The following is a 16,868-nucleotide window of genomic DNA, read 5'->3' on the forward strand; positions in this document are numbered from 1 at the left end:
AAAAAACGTAGGTCATATTTAAAATGAGGTTTATTTTCGGGGCCGTCATCGTCACATGACAGCAGGCGTCTGGTTTGCAAATCCTGCAGGAATAATCCTCGACCGTCTTTCTCCACGTCTTCCCTGCTGCCTCTCCCGCCGTTCATCTTCCTTCACTTTCACAACCGGCAGAACTATTTCGCCCTCCGTCTCTCTATATGCCTGCATTTCCACACACACACACACACACACACACACACACACACAAAGTCCCGTTTCCCACACATTCAAACGCTCTCTCCTCTCTTTTTCCTCTCATCTCTCTCTCCTCTTTTTTATTTTTTTGTCTCCGTACATCTCATTACACCCACAGCTTCTATAAGCAGCTTCTCACCCTTTTCTCTCCCGCAGATGAAAATCTCCATTGAGCCTCGGTCGCAATCTGTCGAGCGTCATTGTAATTGCGATATATAGCTGTTCACATCGACCACCCACACCCCCCCCGGTTCACCCCTCCCCCCTTTCTCCCACCCCCACCTCGCCTCTCTCTCTTTCTCTCTCTCTCTCTCTCTCTCTCTCTCTCTCTCCATGCATTATGAAGCTGCCGGCGAGATGTGACAGAGCGGGCTTTTTGATGTGTTCAATAGGCACAAAGATACTAATTACCCCTGAGATTTGCGCTGGAGTTGTGTTCAGGAGGCGCAGAGAGAGAGAGAGAGAAACAGAGAGAGAGAGAGGGAGAGAGAGAAAGTTTGTGAAGTGAGCTGAAGTGACTCCCCGTGCTGCCCGGCGCTGCAGAGCCGGAGTGTGTGTTGTGTTGTGTTGTGTTGTCGCACGGAGGCCAAGGCTCTGAGCTGCGTTCGCTCAGCCCGGGCCGGGACTCCTGACGAGGCGTCACTCGACAGAGACGAGGGATGAAATGAAGCAAACAGAGATTTATGTAATTTTTCATTAATGTTTTTTTTTTTTATTATCAACGCTGAGTGTCGAAAACATCATGACGTCCTGTCCATCAGCTGATTTCTCTCTCTTCGTACGTAAGAGTCGAGCGATCCAATCAGATCATAGCTCATAGTGTTTGTTCCTCCCGCCCCCGTTTGATTGACAGCCCTCAGCTGCACCCGCTCTCCTCCTCTGCTCAAACGGTCGTGAGGAACAGGAACTTCCAGCTTGTTAGCACGGCACGCCGAGGATTACTTTACCCAGCTAGCGTTCTGGCAGAAGAGGCGAGGGCGAGCAGAGCGTCTCGGTCTGATCGAGTGAACTCTGCAGTGTCAGACAGGAAAACATTCGCTCACGTTGCTGCAATGCTGGTGAGAGCTGAGGCTCTTTCCCCTCCAACAAACGGGACATTTTTCGTCCTCGCTGGTCCGCTGGTTGGTCGTCAGCACCATTACCCTCCGAAGGAAACCAAAGCCCTCAGATCACGGTGGAAGATAGACCTCAAGAATAATCCGAAATAAGAAAATCCCTGTTTTTGATCGGGTGTATCGTTCCCTCCGAGATGCCAAGCGTCACTTGGTATCTCGGTGCCATTTCTGACTCTGACTGGTCATGGTAAATGTATGAATTTGTGATCATCAAAGAGATTAATATGTAAATGAGGTGAGTGGGGGCTCTGGCAGTACAAACGGAAATATCTGGATCTGGCCAAGATGACACTCAGTTTGACGTGAAAGGCAGAGAGAAAGATAGAGAGAGACCAATTAATACAAGTTTGGACATTATAGAATTATATGTTTGTTTGTTTATAGGTTGATATTGATTTCTTTCCACCATTAGCAGCTGATAATAACAGTCACCCAAAACAGAAATGCAGGTACAAAACAGGTGAAGCTTTTCATATCTGAAGATATTTACGTGTTATTGTTCAAAAGTGTGACATCTTTATCGGCCAGAAGTTTTGTAAGCACTGGGAGTTTGATTTAAAAAATAAATTCCATTAAAATATCATCAATTCTTCTGGAGTTTTTGCTAAATTGGTGAATATTCTGTCACTGCAAGGTGAAACAAGGTGAAAACTTCCTCTTTGTTACCTTAAGTGTTTCCAGTAATTCGTGATGTGCGCTATTCGTTATGAAATGATTACATATGATGTCATTCTTCAGGTAATTGTGTAATTTTCCACATGAAATGAAATTCATATATTTTGTGATCTCTTTGGTGCCACCTTTTCCTCGTAATTTTAACCCATTACTGCAACTTTACTTTAAAAAAAAAAAAAAGGCAAAAACAACAACAGCAACACGTGAAACTCAACACAAATTGCATCGCTGCTGCAAAATCAGCTGTTTTTGGTCAAAAATAACTGCAAAGTCCTGAAGGGGCTGCTTAGAGATGTGCATTTGTGGAGAGAGAGAGAGCGAGAGAGGGAGAGAGACTACCGTGGTGCATGGAGCCGGCTCTGAGTGTGTTTCAGGACCTTGGACAGCTCCAGAGCGAGGCGAGCTCTGATTGGTGGAGAGCGGCTCTGTCCTCCCGCAGACCCCGGCAGCAGCTTCACAGCGGAGAGGAGAGGGGAGCGTTACGTAAGCTCAGCCTGCTGTCGGCTCCAAACTGCAACATGTCCACTCCTCTGCAGACGGGGAGCCACGAGGGCTTGGTCTCAGCCTGGGACGTTTTTTTTTTTTTTTTAGAGATTTTAACAAGCCCAAGAGGTCATGTGACTTCCCCGAGTAAAAAATGAAAATCGCCAAAAGCGGAGATGCGACCGCGTGGGAAAGTTACCTCAACATCTGTGGAAACGCTCGACCTCGTTTTGAGATCCGCCTCCTCTCCTCGTCCTCAGCGTTCACCTCTCTTTCTCGTTCTTTTTTCTTTTTTTTTTTATTCCTCGCTCTTTCGCTCGTTGATCACGACCGTTTCTGTTCCCTGTAATTTGGTTTTCCTGTTTTCAGTTTCCGTGTTACTTTCTACCACCGTTTACCTCCGTGATTCCCATGTTTTGCCACTCGCAGATTTATTTTTACTCACCTGCCCACTTCTCCACCCATTCTCTTTCTTTCTTTCTTTCTTTTCTTTCTTTTACTACCTTTTTGAAGTGTTCCTTTCCTTTCTCTTCATGTCTCTTTACCTCTTGTTTTGCCTCCTTCTTTCTGTCTTTCTCTCTTGTTTACTAGCCTTTCTCTTTCTCTTGACCTCTTACCTCAATTTTTCTTTCTGAATTTCATTTTCTCTCTTTCTAGCCCTTTTGCATCATCCACATCTCCTATGTTTTTTTTCCTTTCTGTCTTTCTGTCTGTCTTGCTTTGCCTCGTTCTTTTCTTTCTTTCTTTCTTTCTTTCTTTCTTTCTTTCTTTTCATCATGTCAATAAGAGAGTTTCATGGCGCTTCAGGGGAGCCGAGTGTTTTCCAGAGTCACGTCACGGCAAGAGACCGAATCAATCAAACGGCGAGACGTAACGCGCAAACCTCCGCCACGACCACGACCGCCGCCGCCGCCGCACCAAAGCAAATATTTCACTCTGCGTTCTGCGAGAAGCTCGTGTGAGGCGACTGTCGAGCGATTAATAAAAATCACAGGCGTCGAAGAAAAGAAAACGTGATCGCTGACGAGCTGCTGTAACCTCCACCACACACACACACACACACACACACACACACACTGACACACACACCTCCCCCACCCCTTGCCCATACCCGAAAAAATTAATTGCCTCTCGTAAAGCCGGGCAAATCCCACGTCATCATCCACCCACTGATTTTAATTTTAGGAGAAACAGCTCTCACCATCTTATCTAAGTTAATGTATTACTTCATCCCATGTGACTGGGAGCCCCCCCACCCCTCCACCCCCCCAACACCACCCCACCCACCTCTCCTCTCTCTCTGCCTGTGTCTTAAGAGGATTAGTCGACTCTTTATATAAAGCACATTATCTTGTCTTTTGTTGCTGGCCAAGTAAGTGTTATAGATTATACTGCACCGAGAGCCTCTGTGGAGATTAGCTCTGTTTGTTAGGGGTGGATTTTTTCTTTTTTTTTTTTTTTTTTTTTTTTTTGGGGGAGCTCTCTAGCTGACCTGCCGGAAGTTACCCTGCACTCTTGATAGGTAAATGTACAGTGTAATCATCACTCGAACGCCAAAGACGAAGAAGTTCAGCGTTCACTCGAAATTCGGCCAGTCAGAGTCACCCGTCTCAAAGTCATTTTCTCCTAAATGCATTGGTTTCTATGGTGGAATTGCATATCAGCTGTTAGAATGCTCTCTGCTGCTCCCCTCCATTGAGGTTTATGCAGAGACTGTCAGTTCTTGTTGCTGAAAACATATTAATACTAGTAGAATGACATGGTAACACCAGTCCTGCATCCTTAAAGGAGTATGGAGACTCACAAAAGTGTTCATGCCCTAAGGAGAGTAAAAACACATCTTGATTCAGGCTTTCATAATTCATGCATCAGAGGGTTAATGCACTCTGAGTTTGTTCCGTTGAATATTCAGCGGCACATTGATCAGCGCTGTCCTGTTTGTCCACGCAGCCCTGAACTTGAGTTGAGTCTTAATTCTCCCATTGACTCTTCCGCACAAGAAGAATAAATCTGTTTTCTTCTTCTTTTTTTTTTTTTTTTTTTTTTTACATCAGTGAGGCGTTTCAGTGCAGTGCATCATGGTCTGAATTTTTCAAACTTTTTCACGACTTTCATTAACCCTCAGACCCTCTTTGGAAATTCGCTTAAAGACTCTCAGATGAAAAGATATTTTAGAACACTGCTGGGAGATTAGAGAACATAATGTTAAATTAATCACCGATATATTTTTGTGTCTTGGATTCTTTTTGGGTAAATGAAACGGTTGTGAAATGAAACTCTTCCTCATTTTACTCGGGAAGCCTCTCAAGGATCCCTGGACCTCGCTTTTTGAAAACCGCTGGTCTAAATGCGTCAAGCCTCCACCCGGACTAGAATATAATTCATGGTGAAAAACGACTTATTGGGATTTTTTTGGGTATGAAAATCATCAAATGTAAAGACGGCATGTTTTCGATTTTACGTATGTTATCTTACAAGCACAGTATATGAGCAAGTGGAAGCTTAAATCCCAAAATATCAAAGACCGGTGCTGATCAGATCCCACTGCAGAGATCTTGGTGACTTTGATTGATAATTTGCAATATTTTGACGTAAATAAATGTACGTTTTGGTTCTCGCTGTTGCTGATTGCGGTGATCCATCTTACGTCCAGGTCGTATAGTTTCTCCTCTCGGTGTGTGGCGGCTGTTTCCTGCTGCACGGGAAGTGATGCGTTCATGTTTGTGGTTTGTTTGGAATAAACAGAGGAAGAAGAACTGGGCAGTAACAGGGCTGATCCGAGCCCCGCCCACGCTGGTTGATTGACAGGTGACCTCTGGGAAGTGCAGGGTGGACACACCACTGTGGCGAACACCCTCTATATTTTACATCTTTTGGCTGATCAAGATTTATGGTTTTCAGCAATTTTCTTTTTCTCCCGCCACTCCTTTCTCTTTCTGCTACTCATGCCGACGCCATCGCACCTGCGTGGCGGCACCTAATCGAGACGCGAGGTGGGCGGGGTTATATCGGGCGGGCCTGAGTTCCAGAAGTAAAAATCTCATTCATTCATTTTCTCAAAAGCAGTTTGAACATTTCAGCACTTAGATGGGCGTGAAACTCGTTACAAACAATAAATAACTCTGACTTATTGATAAAAAAAAAAAAAAGACGCTGTTACAAGACTACAAGTCCCACAGTGCACTGCTTCAAGAAACACCCAATCACAGAGCTTCAGATTGTGAAGTTGACATTCTTCTATGTGGCAGCATTTTGTTCCCGACTGCAACCGTACATCTGGAATACAATAAAATATAACACCAACTATCTCTCATTATGTTCCATGGCTTTCACTTTCACCACAGTCGCCAACGTTTATGGGTAATCAATCAATCAATCAATCAATCAAATTTTATTTATATAGCACCTTTCAAACAAATGCATGATATTCAACGTGCTTTACATCTTGATTGACAAATAAACATAAAATAAGAAGTGAAAGGACGAGGAGACCGATGCACACTCATAAAATATGGTTAGTTAAAAAAACAAAAGATCAAGAAATAAGAGTGATCATACAAGAGAGGGAATAAAAAGATTAAAACAATAAAAACACAGCAATACAAGAAAACAAAAAAAAAAAACTCAAGAATAAGATACTGAGTAAAATATAAAAACAATATGAAACGATTTAAAACAATAAAGACAGCAATAATAAAAAAATAACTCAAGATTAAGATACTGAGTAAAATATAAAAACAATGTGAAAAACAATAAAATAGAATGTAGAATAAAATATACAGAAACCATCAATAAAATAATAAAACAAATACAGATAAAATAAGAAATAGTAAATAAGAAATAGAGTACCTATAAAACAATAAAATTATAATATTATAAGACACTACATGAAGGCCAGACCAAAGAGATGGGTTTTTAGTCTACGTTAGACTAAATACTACGTAGTGTAGTATTTAGAGCCATCTGACAAACTGACCTGACAAAACTAGAAAAAAATTTAGATTTCTCTTAAAGGAAGCGTGAACACTCAGAGGCGATGTCCATGATAGATAGATAGATAGATAGATAGATAGATAGATAGATAGGTATACCGTAATTTCCGGACTATTGAGCGCACCTGAATATAAGCCGCCACCAACTAAATTTAAAAGAAAAAGAATTTGTACATATATAGGCCGCACCTCTTTATAAGCCGCAGGTGTCCACGTTGTAACATGAGATATTTACACAGAAAGATGGTACACAGAATATTTTTTTTTTTTATTTTTACTTAAATAAATGCTTTTTTTCCGAGCAGCGCCTGTAACACGGCAGTACAGCGACAGTAAAACGGCAGTAACACGGCTGGTTAAAAAAATAACCAGCCTACCAGCCGTAGGCTTTTTGCCTACCAGAAAAGTCATTGATCGCTATCTTCATCTTCCTCCTGCGCACTAAAACCACTGAAGTCCTCTTCTTCAGTGTCGGAATTGAATAGCCTCAGAATGACTTCATCACACACTTTCCCAGTCTCTCTTTCGTTGTCGCTCTCAATGTCACTTTCGTCTCGAGGCGAATTTGTGCTTGTGCTGTCCTCTTCATCACGCAACTTAAAAGCTGCAACATACGCATTTCTTCGTGTGTTTTCCATGATGAGGGTGTGTGCATCTATGGTGTGCATGATGCGCAAAATGACTGTTCAAAACACAATCAAACTAGCGTCTTCCTCGGCGCATCATCTCTTCCACCTGTCTGTCTTGCTCTTGCGCTTCCTGCTAGAGCGCCCCCTGGAGGCCGTTAGCCCGTAAAAATCTATAGATTAGCCGCATCGTGTTTAAGCCGCAGGGTTCAAAGCGGTGTGAAAAAAGTAGCGGCTTATAGTCCGGAAATTACGGTACTTTATTGATCCCAGACTGGGAAATTCACACGTTACAGCAGCATCATCAATAAAAACAAAAAATTAAAAATTTAAATTAAAAGTATATACAATAGAGACTAAATATGCGAAATATATACACTAAAGACAATAAGGGCTAAGTATATACAATAAAGTAGCCTGAGAATATGAGATGTTTAAGTGTTGAAATGTAAGAAATGTAAGATATACTGATGAAAATAATAAATATGAAAAATGAAAAATACAGATAGTAGATGGTGTGGCACAGGGTAAGCTTGACACCATGGAACCAGGAAACCAAGTGGCAGAACCTGACGCCCAGTAATGGGATTCGGTGACTATCCGACTTGATTTGGTGCCATGGAATCACCACTTCTAAGAAATAACAGTTAAGGTGCTGAGTGATGGATAATAAAATAAAATAAAATAAAATAAACAAGTAAGTAAGGTGCTGAGACAGAAGCCTGCTGTATTTCTGCAGAAGCTTCTCCTGCGAGTCGGAGATGAGCGACGATTATTATTATTGATGTTACGCTTCTGAAACCTGCGGCTCCTCCCACCTTCACCTCCCCATGCTCTCCCATCATCCCAAACGGCCGCCGCATTACATCATCATCCCCGTCCGCCGGGCCTCGGTGATGCACTTCATCACAGGTGCCGGAGTGGTGCGTCAGAGCCACAATGGCGGCGGCAGCAGAGCCTCGCTGAGCACCTTTGGCAGCTGGGAGCCCCCCCCCCCACCGCCACCCCACCCCCCCACCCCCCCGCAGGAAAGGGATTATTCAGTGTTTGGCCGACACATGGTGATCTCAGCACCTCCTGATTGGATTGCAATAATCCCTTTACACAGCCACAAAACCCTATTACTGTGGCATTAGAGGTGGGGAGGGGGGGGGGTATCTGATGTAGGACTCTGAGTGTGTGTGTGTGTGTGTGTGTATGAGTGAAAGTGCATGTGTACATATCCAGTGCAGGACTGTGTGCACAAGCATGTTTGCCTGTGTTACTGTGTACATGAGCGTGTGTGTGTGTATTTGCATGTCTTGCATGGAATTGTGTGTGTTTGAGTGTGCATTTGGTGTGTGTTTGTGTGTGTGTGTGTGTGTGGTCTTGTGTGTAAGTTTACATATTACATATTATGTGCATGTGGATTGTGTGTGTGTGTGTGTGTGTGTGTGTGTGTTTATCATGTGTGTATATTGTGTATTTGCTTGCATGTGCATGTCTTGTGTGGAGATGTGTGTGTGTTTGTTAATGGATATTGTATTTGTGTATGTGTTTGTTTGTGAGTGTATGTGTAGGTGTAGTTTGTGTGTATTAGCTCATATGTTTTGTATGTGAGGGTTTCATGATTGTGTGTGTGTGTGTGTGTGTGTGTGCATCATGCGAGACTGTATGTTTCTGCATCTTGTGTTACATTCCTAGCATCGTGTGTGTGTTGTATGTGCATGCCTGTATTTATATACGTGTTCTGACTGTATCTGTGCATGTATCATCTAGTGTGTGTTTGTGTGTGTGTGTGTGTGTTAACATATAGAGTGTGTTTGTACTTACATGTTTGTTTCTGTCTTTTATGAGATATGAGATGGTGTGTGTGACCGTTATTATCTAGAGGAATGGATTGTGTATTATATTTGTGTGTGTGTGTGTGTGTGTGTGTGTGTGTGTGTGTGTGTGTGTGTGTGTGCGTGCATGTGTGTGAACCTGACCCCGTGGTTGATAAGGGGCTGAATGCTGGTGGAGGCTCACGGCTTCCTGTTATATCGTTGTTGCTTTTAGCTGCAGCGCTGCCGCACCAAATGTAATAAAGAGCTGATACGAAGGATTATGTATCTGCTGTTGAGTGTGTGAGTCTGTGTGTGTGTGTGTGTGTGTGTGTGTGTGTGTGTGTGTGTGTGTATGTGTGTGTGTGTGTGTGTGTGTGCGTGTGTGTGCGAGTGTGTGTGTGCATTGTACAATTACCAATCATCTGCATTTGATCAAGACATTTTTCCATTATCTATCAAGTGTCGGACGTCTGGCCAAGTCGGCTTCCATTTTTAACAAACTCCTCTCCTTTTAGCAGAAAGCCATTAAGCCTTTTTTGGAAGCTAATTCTGATTAAGATCATCCCCATTTGTAACTGCCACTATAAATCATCTTGGGGGCCATTTAAGGAACCACACCGCCTCATTTCGTCTCCTCATTTGTTACAAACACTTGGACCCTCCACACCTGGGCGTCTGATTTCCAAGGTTGCCGAAACAAAGTGACGCAGTCCGCCTACAGATTTACAGCGAACAACATGCAAGCTTTTTCCACGTTTCCATGTGACAGGCTCTTTGCCGGCAGTTGATCAAAGTCACAGCGCCCTCCTTAATTATGAATACGGTGTGGTAGGTAATGGCCAGGCTGAAATTGGTTGTCATTTTTAGGGAGCTATTCCTAACCCGATGAAGACGCCTCGGTGCTAAAAGGCGTGCAGGCGGGGTGTCCGATGAGATCACCTGCTGGTAAAACAATGTTTAATAGTGTTTGCAAATGAGTCTTTTCATTTGTTTTAAAGTGCCACATAAGACTGAACAGTATCTGAGATTTTAGCACCTGTTGCATGTTCGTCTCGACAGCATCACTGACCCGCCCTGAAAAGCCCCGATGAGGTAAAATCCCCACGCGAGGCCTGGGAGTCGATCGAAATAAGAAGTCATGCTTTTATTCCAGGGATTGGGAATGGAGGGTCAACTCCAAAGGTGTTCCAACATGTTCCCAACATGCATATTCAAAGCTACTGTATCGTAGGCAACTTTCAGAGGAATTAGTGAGAGTTTGAAATAAAAAAATATCCCTCACAATCCTGGTTGGTGAGATATGGACAAGAATTTGACGAGGCACGACAACAAAAAAATGAATCTCTGCGAATACCATGCCAGAGTTTGCAGCCCAAGTTTTGCCTGACCGCTCTGCTGCTCTTTGAGTGTTACTAGGCAAACATCAGCTGTAATAGTTTATTATGTAATGTCGCACTGTCTATTTTACAAGATCTGCTATGAACGGAGAATTGAAGAAAAAAAAAAACATGGCGTCAAATCACCTCCGAATCCTTGGAACTGAAACCGGAACCAATTCCAAAATTTGTGGAATCAAACAGCCCCACCCACCTGCTGCTTCAAGCTGATTAAAAACAAGCTGATCCTCACCAGGTTTGGATCGCTGGAACAGATCGCTGATAAAGAGCAAAACTGCTGAATATTCATATGAGAATACATGAATTTATTGGAGGTACTGGGTGAACAGGCTTTTTTAACAGAGGTGGGAGCCATGAGATGAGTTTTCACTGACTAATGCCAAAACTACGTCCAGTAAATTTGCATAATTTTGATAATTTGGTTCAACATACATGGAGTGCCACAAGGGTGGGCCATCGGATGATCTAATGAGTCCCGGAGAGTTTAGAAAATCAGAGGATTATACCTGATATATCACCGTCTGTCTGTATTTTCTGTCAATGTGTCTCTGATTGACAAGCACGCCGACACCTTCTGAAGTGTCCTGATGTAGTAAACTCCACCCATCTGGCGCTTTAAGAAGATTAAACCAAATAAGTCTTATCTTTGTGTTTGTTTTAACCTCAGTGCAGCACCAGATGGGTGGGATTTGTCACGTAGGACAACACATGAACGGAAAGTTTAAAGGCAATCACAGGAAAGCACCTGAATGTCGATTTTGTCTTGATTGACAACTCCGCAGATACCTGCTGTGTTGATGCAGTAAACCCCACCCATCTGGCGCTCCACTGAGGTTTAAACAAACACACAAATAGTATTAGGACACGGTCTGCCACAAGGTTTAGCAAAGTTTGTTTAGTAAGTGAAAATCACAGGGTAGTTTCTGAATTTTTAACATTTACCTGTCGGCTTGTTTGCGACTCAACATCTAAATGATAAATCCCACCCAAATGGTGCTTCAGGCAGATGAAAACACAAACATAAGGAATGATTTGTGAATCTAAATATTAAAAACAGTGCTGTGTGGTTGGTAACAGACCAGGCTTAAAGGTCTGACTGAGGAAAACACAAAAATCCAATCTGCAGAATCCCAGCAAAACTTTAAACTGAAACTGTTTGGTGAGCCTCCAACTTCTGTCTCCTCACCTCCTCTCCTCTCCTGTCTCGTCTCCTCGTCTCCTTCAGTCCTACATGGAGGATCACCTGAAGAATAAGGACCGCCTGGAGAAGGAGTGGGAGGCGCTGTGTGCCTACCAGGCCGAACCCAACGCCTGTACCGTGGGCCTGAAGGACGGAAACGCCAAGAAGAACCGCTCCAGCGCTGTGGTTGCATGTAAGTGATGGACCGTCACCTCCGTTTACGTCTTCATCCCTCTCTCTTATGTTTCCTTCCTTCCTTCTCTCTCTCTCTCTCTGTGACTCTGGATGGTAATTTGTGGGCCAGTTTAAAGATACCTTAGAACTAATCCACCAAAGAGAAAGGTGATCAAATCAAAAGGCAGCGTTGGGAATTCACAAGGTTCATTTCCTCATGTCTTGAGGTTCTGTCACTTTACTTGAGTATTTCCACTCAGCGAGACTTTCTACTTTTTCCTGCACTGCATTTGTCTGACGGCTGGAGTCACTAGTTACTTTGCAGAAGAAGCTTTTCCATGCCAAACATCAGATATGCTGCATTGTTCGAGTGTAAACTAGACAACAGGATATGGAGCAGATAGAGCTACAACATTAAAATGCTTTTTGCAGGTTAGTGCATCGATAATTTAACTCTCAGAGAGGAACCATTCATCACAATGACCACTTTTACTTTTCACACTGAGCTACATGTTACTGACAAGACATACTTTTACTTCAGAACATTTTTCAATGCAGGACTCACCTTTACAGGTAGTAAGGGACTTTTTCTGTTATGGTAATGAACTATTACTTAAGTGCTGTATGCAGCTTTTTCCAAAACTCTATAAATTTATTCTAAATATTACAATTACTACTAAAACTAATGTTTCCCATAGTATAAAAGCTTCAATTTGAAAATGTACAAAGTTGAATTTATTGGAATGACTTCACTTGTCTTTTAAATGGATATATGGAGCTTGAGGGTTAATCAAAAGGTCTGTAATAATGATTTAAAAAATAGCACTACTACTACTACTACTACTACTACTACAATTTATCCATATGTTTACAGTAATCTCTTTATAGCTTTATCTCACTCTCCAAGACCACTCTGATGTATTAGTTTGAAGGTATATCGGCCGGTTATTGGTCTTTGATCAGAAATCCATCAGTTGGTATTATCCACTTACACTACACTGCAGTTTGTTTGATCAATACGGCACTGTTTGTCTATGGGAAGCCCTTAGTCTGAGGTGATTCTAATGGACTGTTCCTACAAAATGATGTCTTGTAATTATCTAAGATGCTGGCTGTCTGTAAATATCAGTATCAGCAGTTTTCATTCAAAAATATCAATTTTGAGCTTCAGCAGTCCCATATTTGCTGAACCCTAATCCCCAGATACCAGAGACTAGAATAACAAGAAGGAAGTATTCAGAGAGTGACACTGTTAAATTTGCAACATGTTTGCTGATCAAGGTAAAATTGTTTTATCAAAGGAAGTTCAGGAAACTCAGTCAATCTAAAGTATCACTGATAAACAACAACAAAGACGGTTGAAATACAACTATGCACAATAATAGATAACAAAAGCTGATTTCACACCTTCACCTAAATTCAACTGCATCCTATTTGCACTCTCCTCATGTAAGCTGTACATGTGTGACAGCTGCTGCACATCACCTGTTCAGGTGATAAAAACATTATTGAGTTAATGGCCATTATTCATAAAAGAGGGTTACCATCGTTAGTGGTAGTCTGTGGCATTTAGGCACTTTCCCTTTTTATGAACAGCCCTCAGTTTTACTGCTGCCACTATGTTGAAATGACCGCTCACGTCTACCGGGTGCCTTGACTGTAAGCAGCCGAAGTGCAAAAAATAATAATGATTTGCACTGGCAGCTTATGATTATCAATGTAAAGGAGAGTGTCATTAGCAAACAAAATTGTCATAAAAGCTTTGTTTTGCTCATGTGTGGATGATCAGAGGGGTAACTGTTAAAGATGCAACACTTCATTTACATATTGATTTTTAGTGGTTTTCATCTGGGCCACACAATGGTAGCCAGTACCATCATAATCTCATAACTCCATGGTAACTGGATGCACCATCGTACAAGGCATCATGAGAGGATCAGGGTTTTGTTGTGGTTAGTGACTCGGCCCTCCTGCTGGGCTTGAACCTCAGAGACAAGAGAATTTCCATAAAGAGAGCAATTAAAGGAAGAAGACACTTCTTTATAGGCGATAGACCTGAAAAGGGTAATGTCAAGTTTATGCCCAAATAAGAGATTCCAGATCCGCCCTTTTTTCGGTTCGATGCAAAAATGAATGGGGTCTAAAATATTTGCCTTTGAACACTGTCTGGCAGAAAAGAAGTGGAAAAGAAGTGGATTTTCATCAGTTTAGAAGCTGTGTTTAAAAAAAAATACCAGCAGTTTTTAGGTTAGCATAAGTGCCGTTCACCACCTGTGACGTCTACAGGCATGATCACAACCCACATAACCTCTGCAGCATCATACGTTTCTGCACTGATGTTGAGAAAAACAAACTAAGTGAGTGCACTATCAACTCAAAGGCAACAAAACTTCTATTTCAGTCTGTTGAAACACCTGAGACTGACCAAATGATTTTACATGTTTGCTGACAGCAAATGCACAGGTAAAAAGTAAGAAGTCGGCCTCAATCGAGATGACGTGTTTTTAGCCGATTTATTCTCGATTTTTAGAAAAACACAAAAAACCTGCATAAATACTTCGAAGTGCAAGCTGCTGCACAAACCCCATTTCCTGCTCCAGCGGGCACCCAGCACAACAGCAACACAACAACACACATTTTTGGCCAGCTCACTTATTAACAACATCGACATCAGTAGCTGAACCAACAAGTCATGGATTTAAATAACAAGGTAACAGAAATCACATTTTCAAAAGCAACAAATCGCTAAAAACGTTAAAAAACGAACAGTTACTTGTCATCGCAAAACGTGTGAATCAGTAACTTGTTATCACCCCAGCGCTGGTAATAACCACGTCATATGTCACTTTAAATTATATGATACTGTATATGTAAAAAAGCAGAGTGATTGGCTCACAGGCTCCAAAAACCCTGCACTTTTGCTTTTGGCGAAACACAAAAGGATCCAGCAGTGTTCCAGTTCCACAGACTTCTTCATTGATTTATCTTTGAATACAACTATTACCAAAGACCTGATGAAGGTCCTCGCACTGAGATATTCTTTACAAAAAAGTTTTTAAACTCCAAAACTCAGCAGATACTGTGCAGGAGCTTTTTTTTTTTATTGTTAACCTCATCTCCTACACACTGTTCTCCTTGTACTGAGGCTTGCAAAACCTCTACTGTTCGATCCCTCAAGGATCAACAAAGAGGCCCGTGATAGTGGTTACAAAGGACGTCGGAGATGTGGCGCCTCAAGGAAAAACAGTATTACCGCGTCCTTTCGACCAAAATTCCACTTATAAAACCAGGAGAAAGACCAGGGAGGGAGAGGTGGTGACATTACTGGGTCAACTGTGGTGGAAAGTCACCTCATAACCTCTGGAAACCACTCTGCAGGTATTCTGTCTGGCCTTTATCACCCAGGGGGCAAGAGCAGCTACAGTGAACAGAAGGGCAGTAAATTAGTTTTCAAGCAAAGCTCTCCCGCACTTGCCTCATCGATGATTAAAATTTCTAAGCTTCTGTGGAAATAGCCCGCCTTAACAAGTGCTGTCCTATTCTCTGCAGCGATGCCAGGCTTAATGAAATCCAGGTTGTCAGCAGGGAAAAGCAGGGAGGGGATTCGGTTTGTCAGGAGTGAGTCGGTCTTTGACCACGGGGTTTTCCTCGCAGGGCTTCTTTGAAGATTTTGTAGAATTGTTCTTAGTGTAACTGGAGACTTTAAGTGGCCGTTTGAATTATCTAGTTTTCTAGTGTGCTCAACTACAGTTTCAGCACACCCTGGGTCCTGTGATATCACACTGTCACTCTCAGCAAGCTTAGCAGGAGCAAAGTGAGGAGGAGTTTGGTTTGTGTCCATCACAGTAGGTCTTTAAAGGAATACTCCAACGTTTTGGGCAAAACACGAGTTTTCCACCTTACCCAGACCAAGACAGGATGTTCAATACCATTTCCACCTCTGTACGTCCAGTCATTTGGTTCCTGTGGGTAGACTTGAAGTCTATGGGAGTTGTTGGCCTAGCTCTTATCTTTCCATCTGAAGGTGTAGGAGGACATGGCATGGATTAATAAAGAAATTAATGGAAAATAAGAATAACTAAGAATGGAAAACCAAGTCAACACTTAAGTGAAATTAATATTTTAAGTCTGATGGTTGAGTGTCCAAGACGGCATCGTGAGCCATCGATTATTTTTCCACCCTGATCCGTGACCTCTGACCCTTCTAATAAAATGTGCACATGCATGTGATGAAATGAAAATTATGGAGTTGTAAAAACATCATGCAAGACTCATGGGTATATACATCATTGCTCGCATTTGAGAAAACGCTGTGAATGTGTGTGTGTGTGTGTCACATGAACTGCCAGGAAACTCCGTCCCTGTGTGTTGTGTGGCCACTGAGTTGTTGCATCCCTCAAACCAAATCCAACGCATTCTTCCATTTGTGTTCCAGATGATCACTCCAGGATCACCTTGAAGGTGGAGAACAGCCAAGGCAACTCCGATTACATCAATGCCAGCCCAATCGTGAGTACCTCCTCTGCATACTAACGCTGTGCTTCACACCGCCGCTACGCCGGGCTCCCACGGTCCCCGAGGGCCGCCGAGGAACAAAGGCAGCCCGCCGCTGTACAATATAAATTTTGATGCAACGCTTGCTTAGCTTCGGCGGCAGCCCCGCGCTTGTGTGTACGTTCTGCATCATGAATATTAATGATTGTTTTACAGCAAATACCCGAGGCGAGTATTCGCTCGGGGAAGGCGTGGGGAAGGGCACGCGCGCGGCTCTAGGCCCGCTTTCTGGTTTGTGAAAAACAAAATTGATCCATGGGGTCTTGGGAAATGATTGTTCCTGACCTTGGGTTATGCTAATTCGACGGTAGTTTGTGTTTACTGTTTGGCGCGCTCGATTTGCCGCGGCCTCTTCTTGGTGCAGCGTGGCTTTAAGCGGCGAAGCAGCCTGTAGGAGAAGAGGGAAGAAAGAGCCATGTGAATTCAGTAAGTGAGTGTATCAATTTGGAAACCAGTGTCGGAATAGTGGCTTTACGTTTCCCTTGAGGCAGATACAGTGGTATTCCATTAAAAGCAACAGAAACGCTATGCATTTCAAATCTGGGCGGCACACCAAAAAAGTAGCTGTGTGTGTGTGTGTGTGTGTGTGTGTGTGTGTGTGTCTGAAAGAGACAGAGAGAGAGAGAGAGAGAG

General features: G+C 42.8%; 1 protein-coding gene across 1 annotated transcript in view; it reads left to right on the plus strand.

Annotated features, from left to right (window-relative positions):
- Positions 1–16,868, plus strand: part of LOC115374602 (receptor-type tyrosine-protein phosphatase N2-like) — a 274,717-nt gene that overhangs the window by 220,054 nt on the left and 37,795 nt on the right. The window contains exons 15-16 of the mRNA XM_030073582.1: positions 11,553–11,700; positions 16,117–16,190. Of these exons, the coding sequence (XP_029929442.1) occupies positions 11,553–11,700; positions 16,117–16,190 (222 nt within the window). The remainder of the gene's footprint in view (positions 1–11,552; positions 11,701–16,116; positions 16,191–16,868) is intronic.

The sequence above is a fragment of the Myripristis murdjan genome, chromosome 17, assembly GCF_902150065.1.
Source record: "Myripristis murdjan chromosome 17, fMyrMur1.1, whole genome shotgun sequence".
Taxonomy (NCBI): Eukaryota; Metazoa; Chordata; class Actinopteri; order Holocentriformes; family Holocentridae; genus Myripristis; species Myripristis murdjan.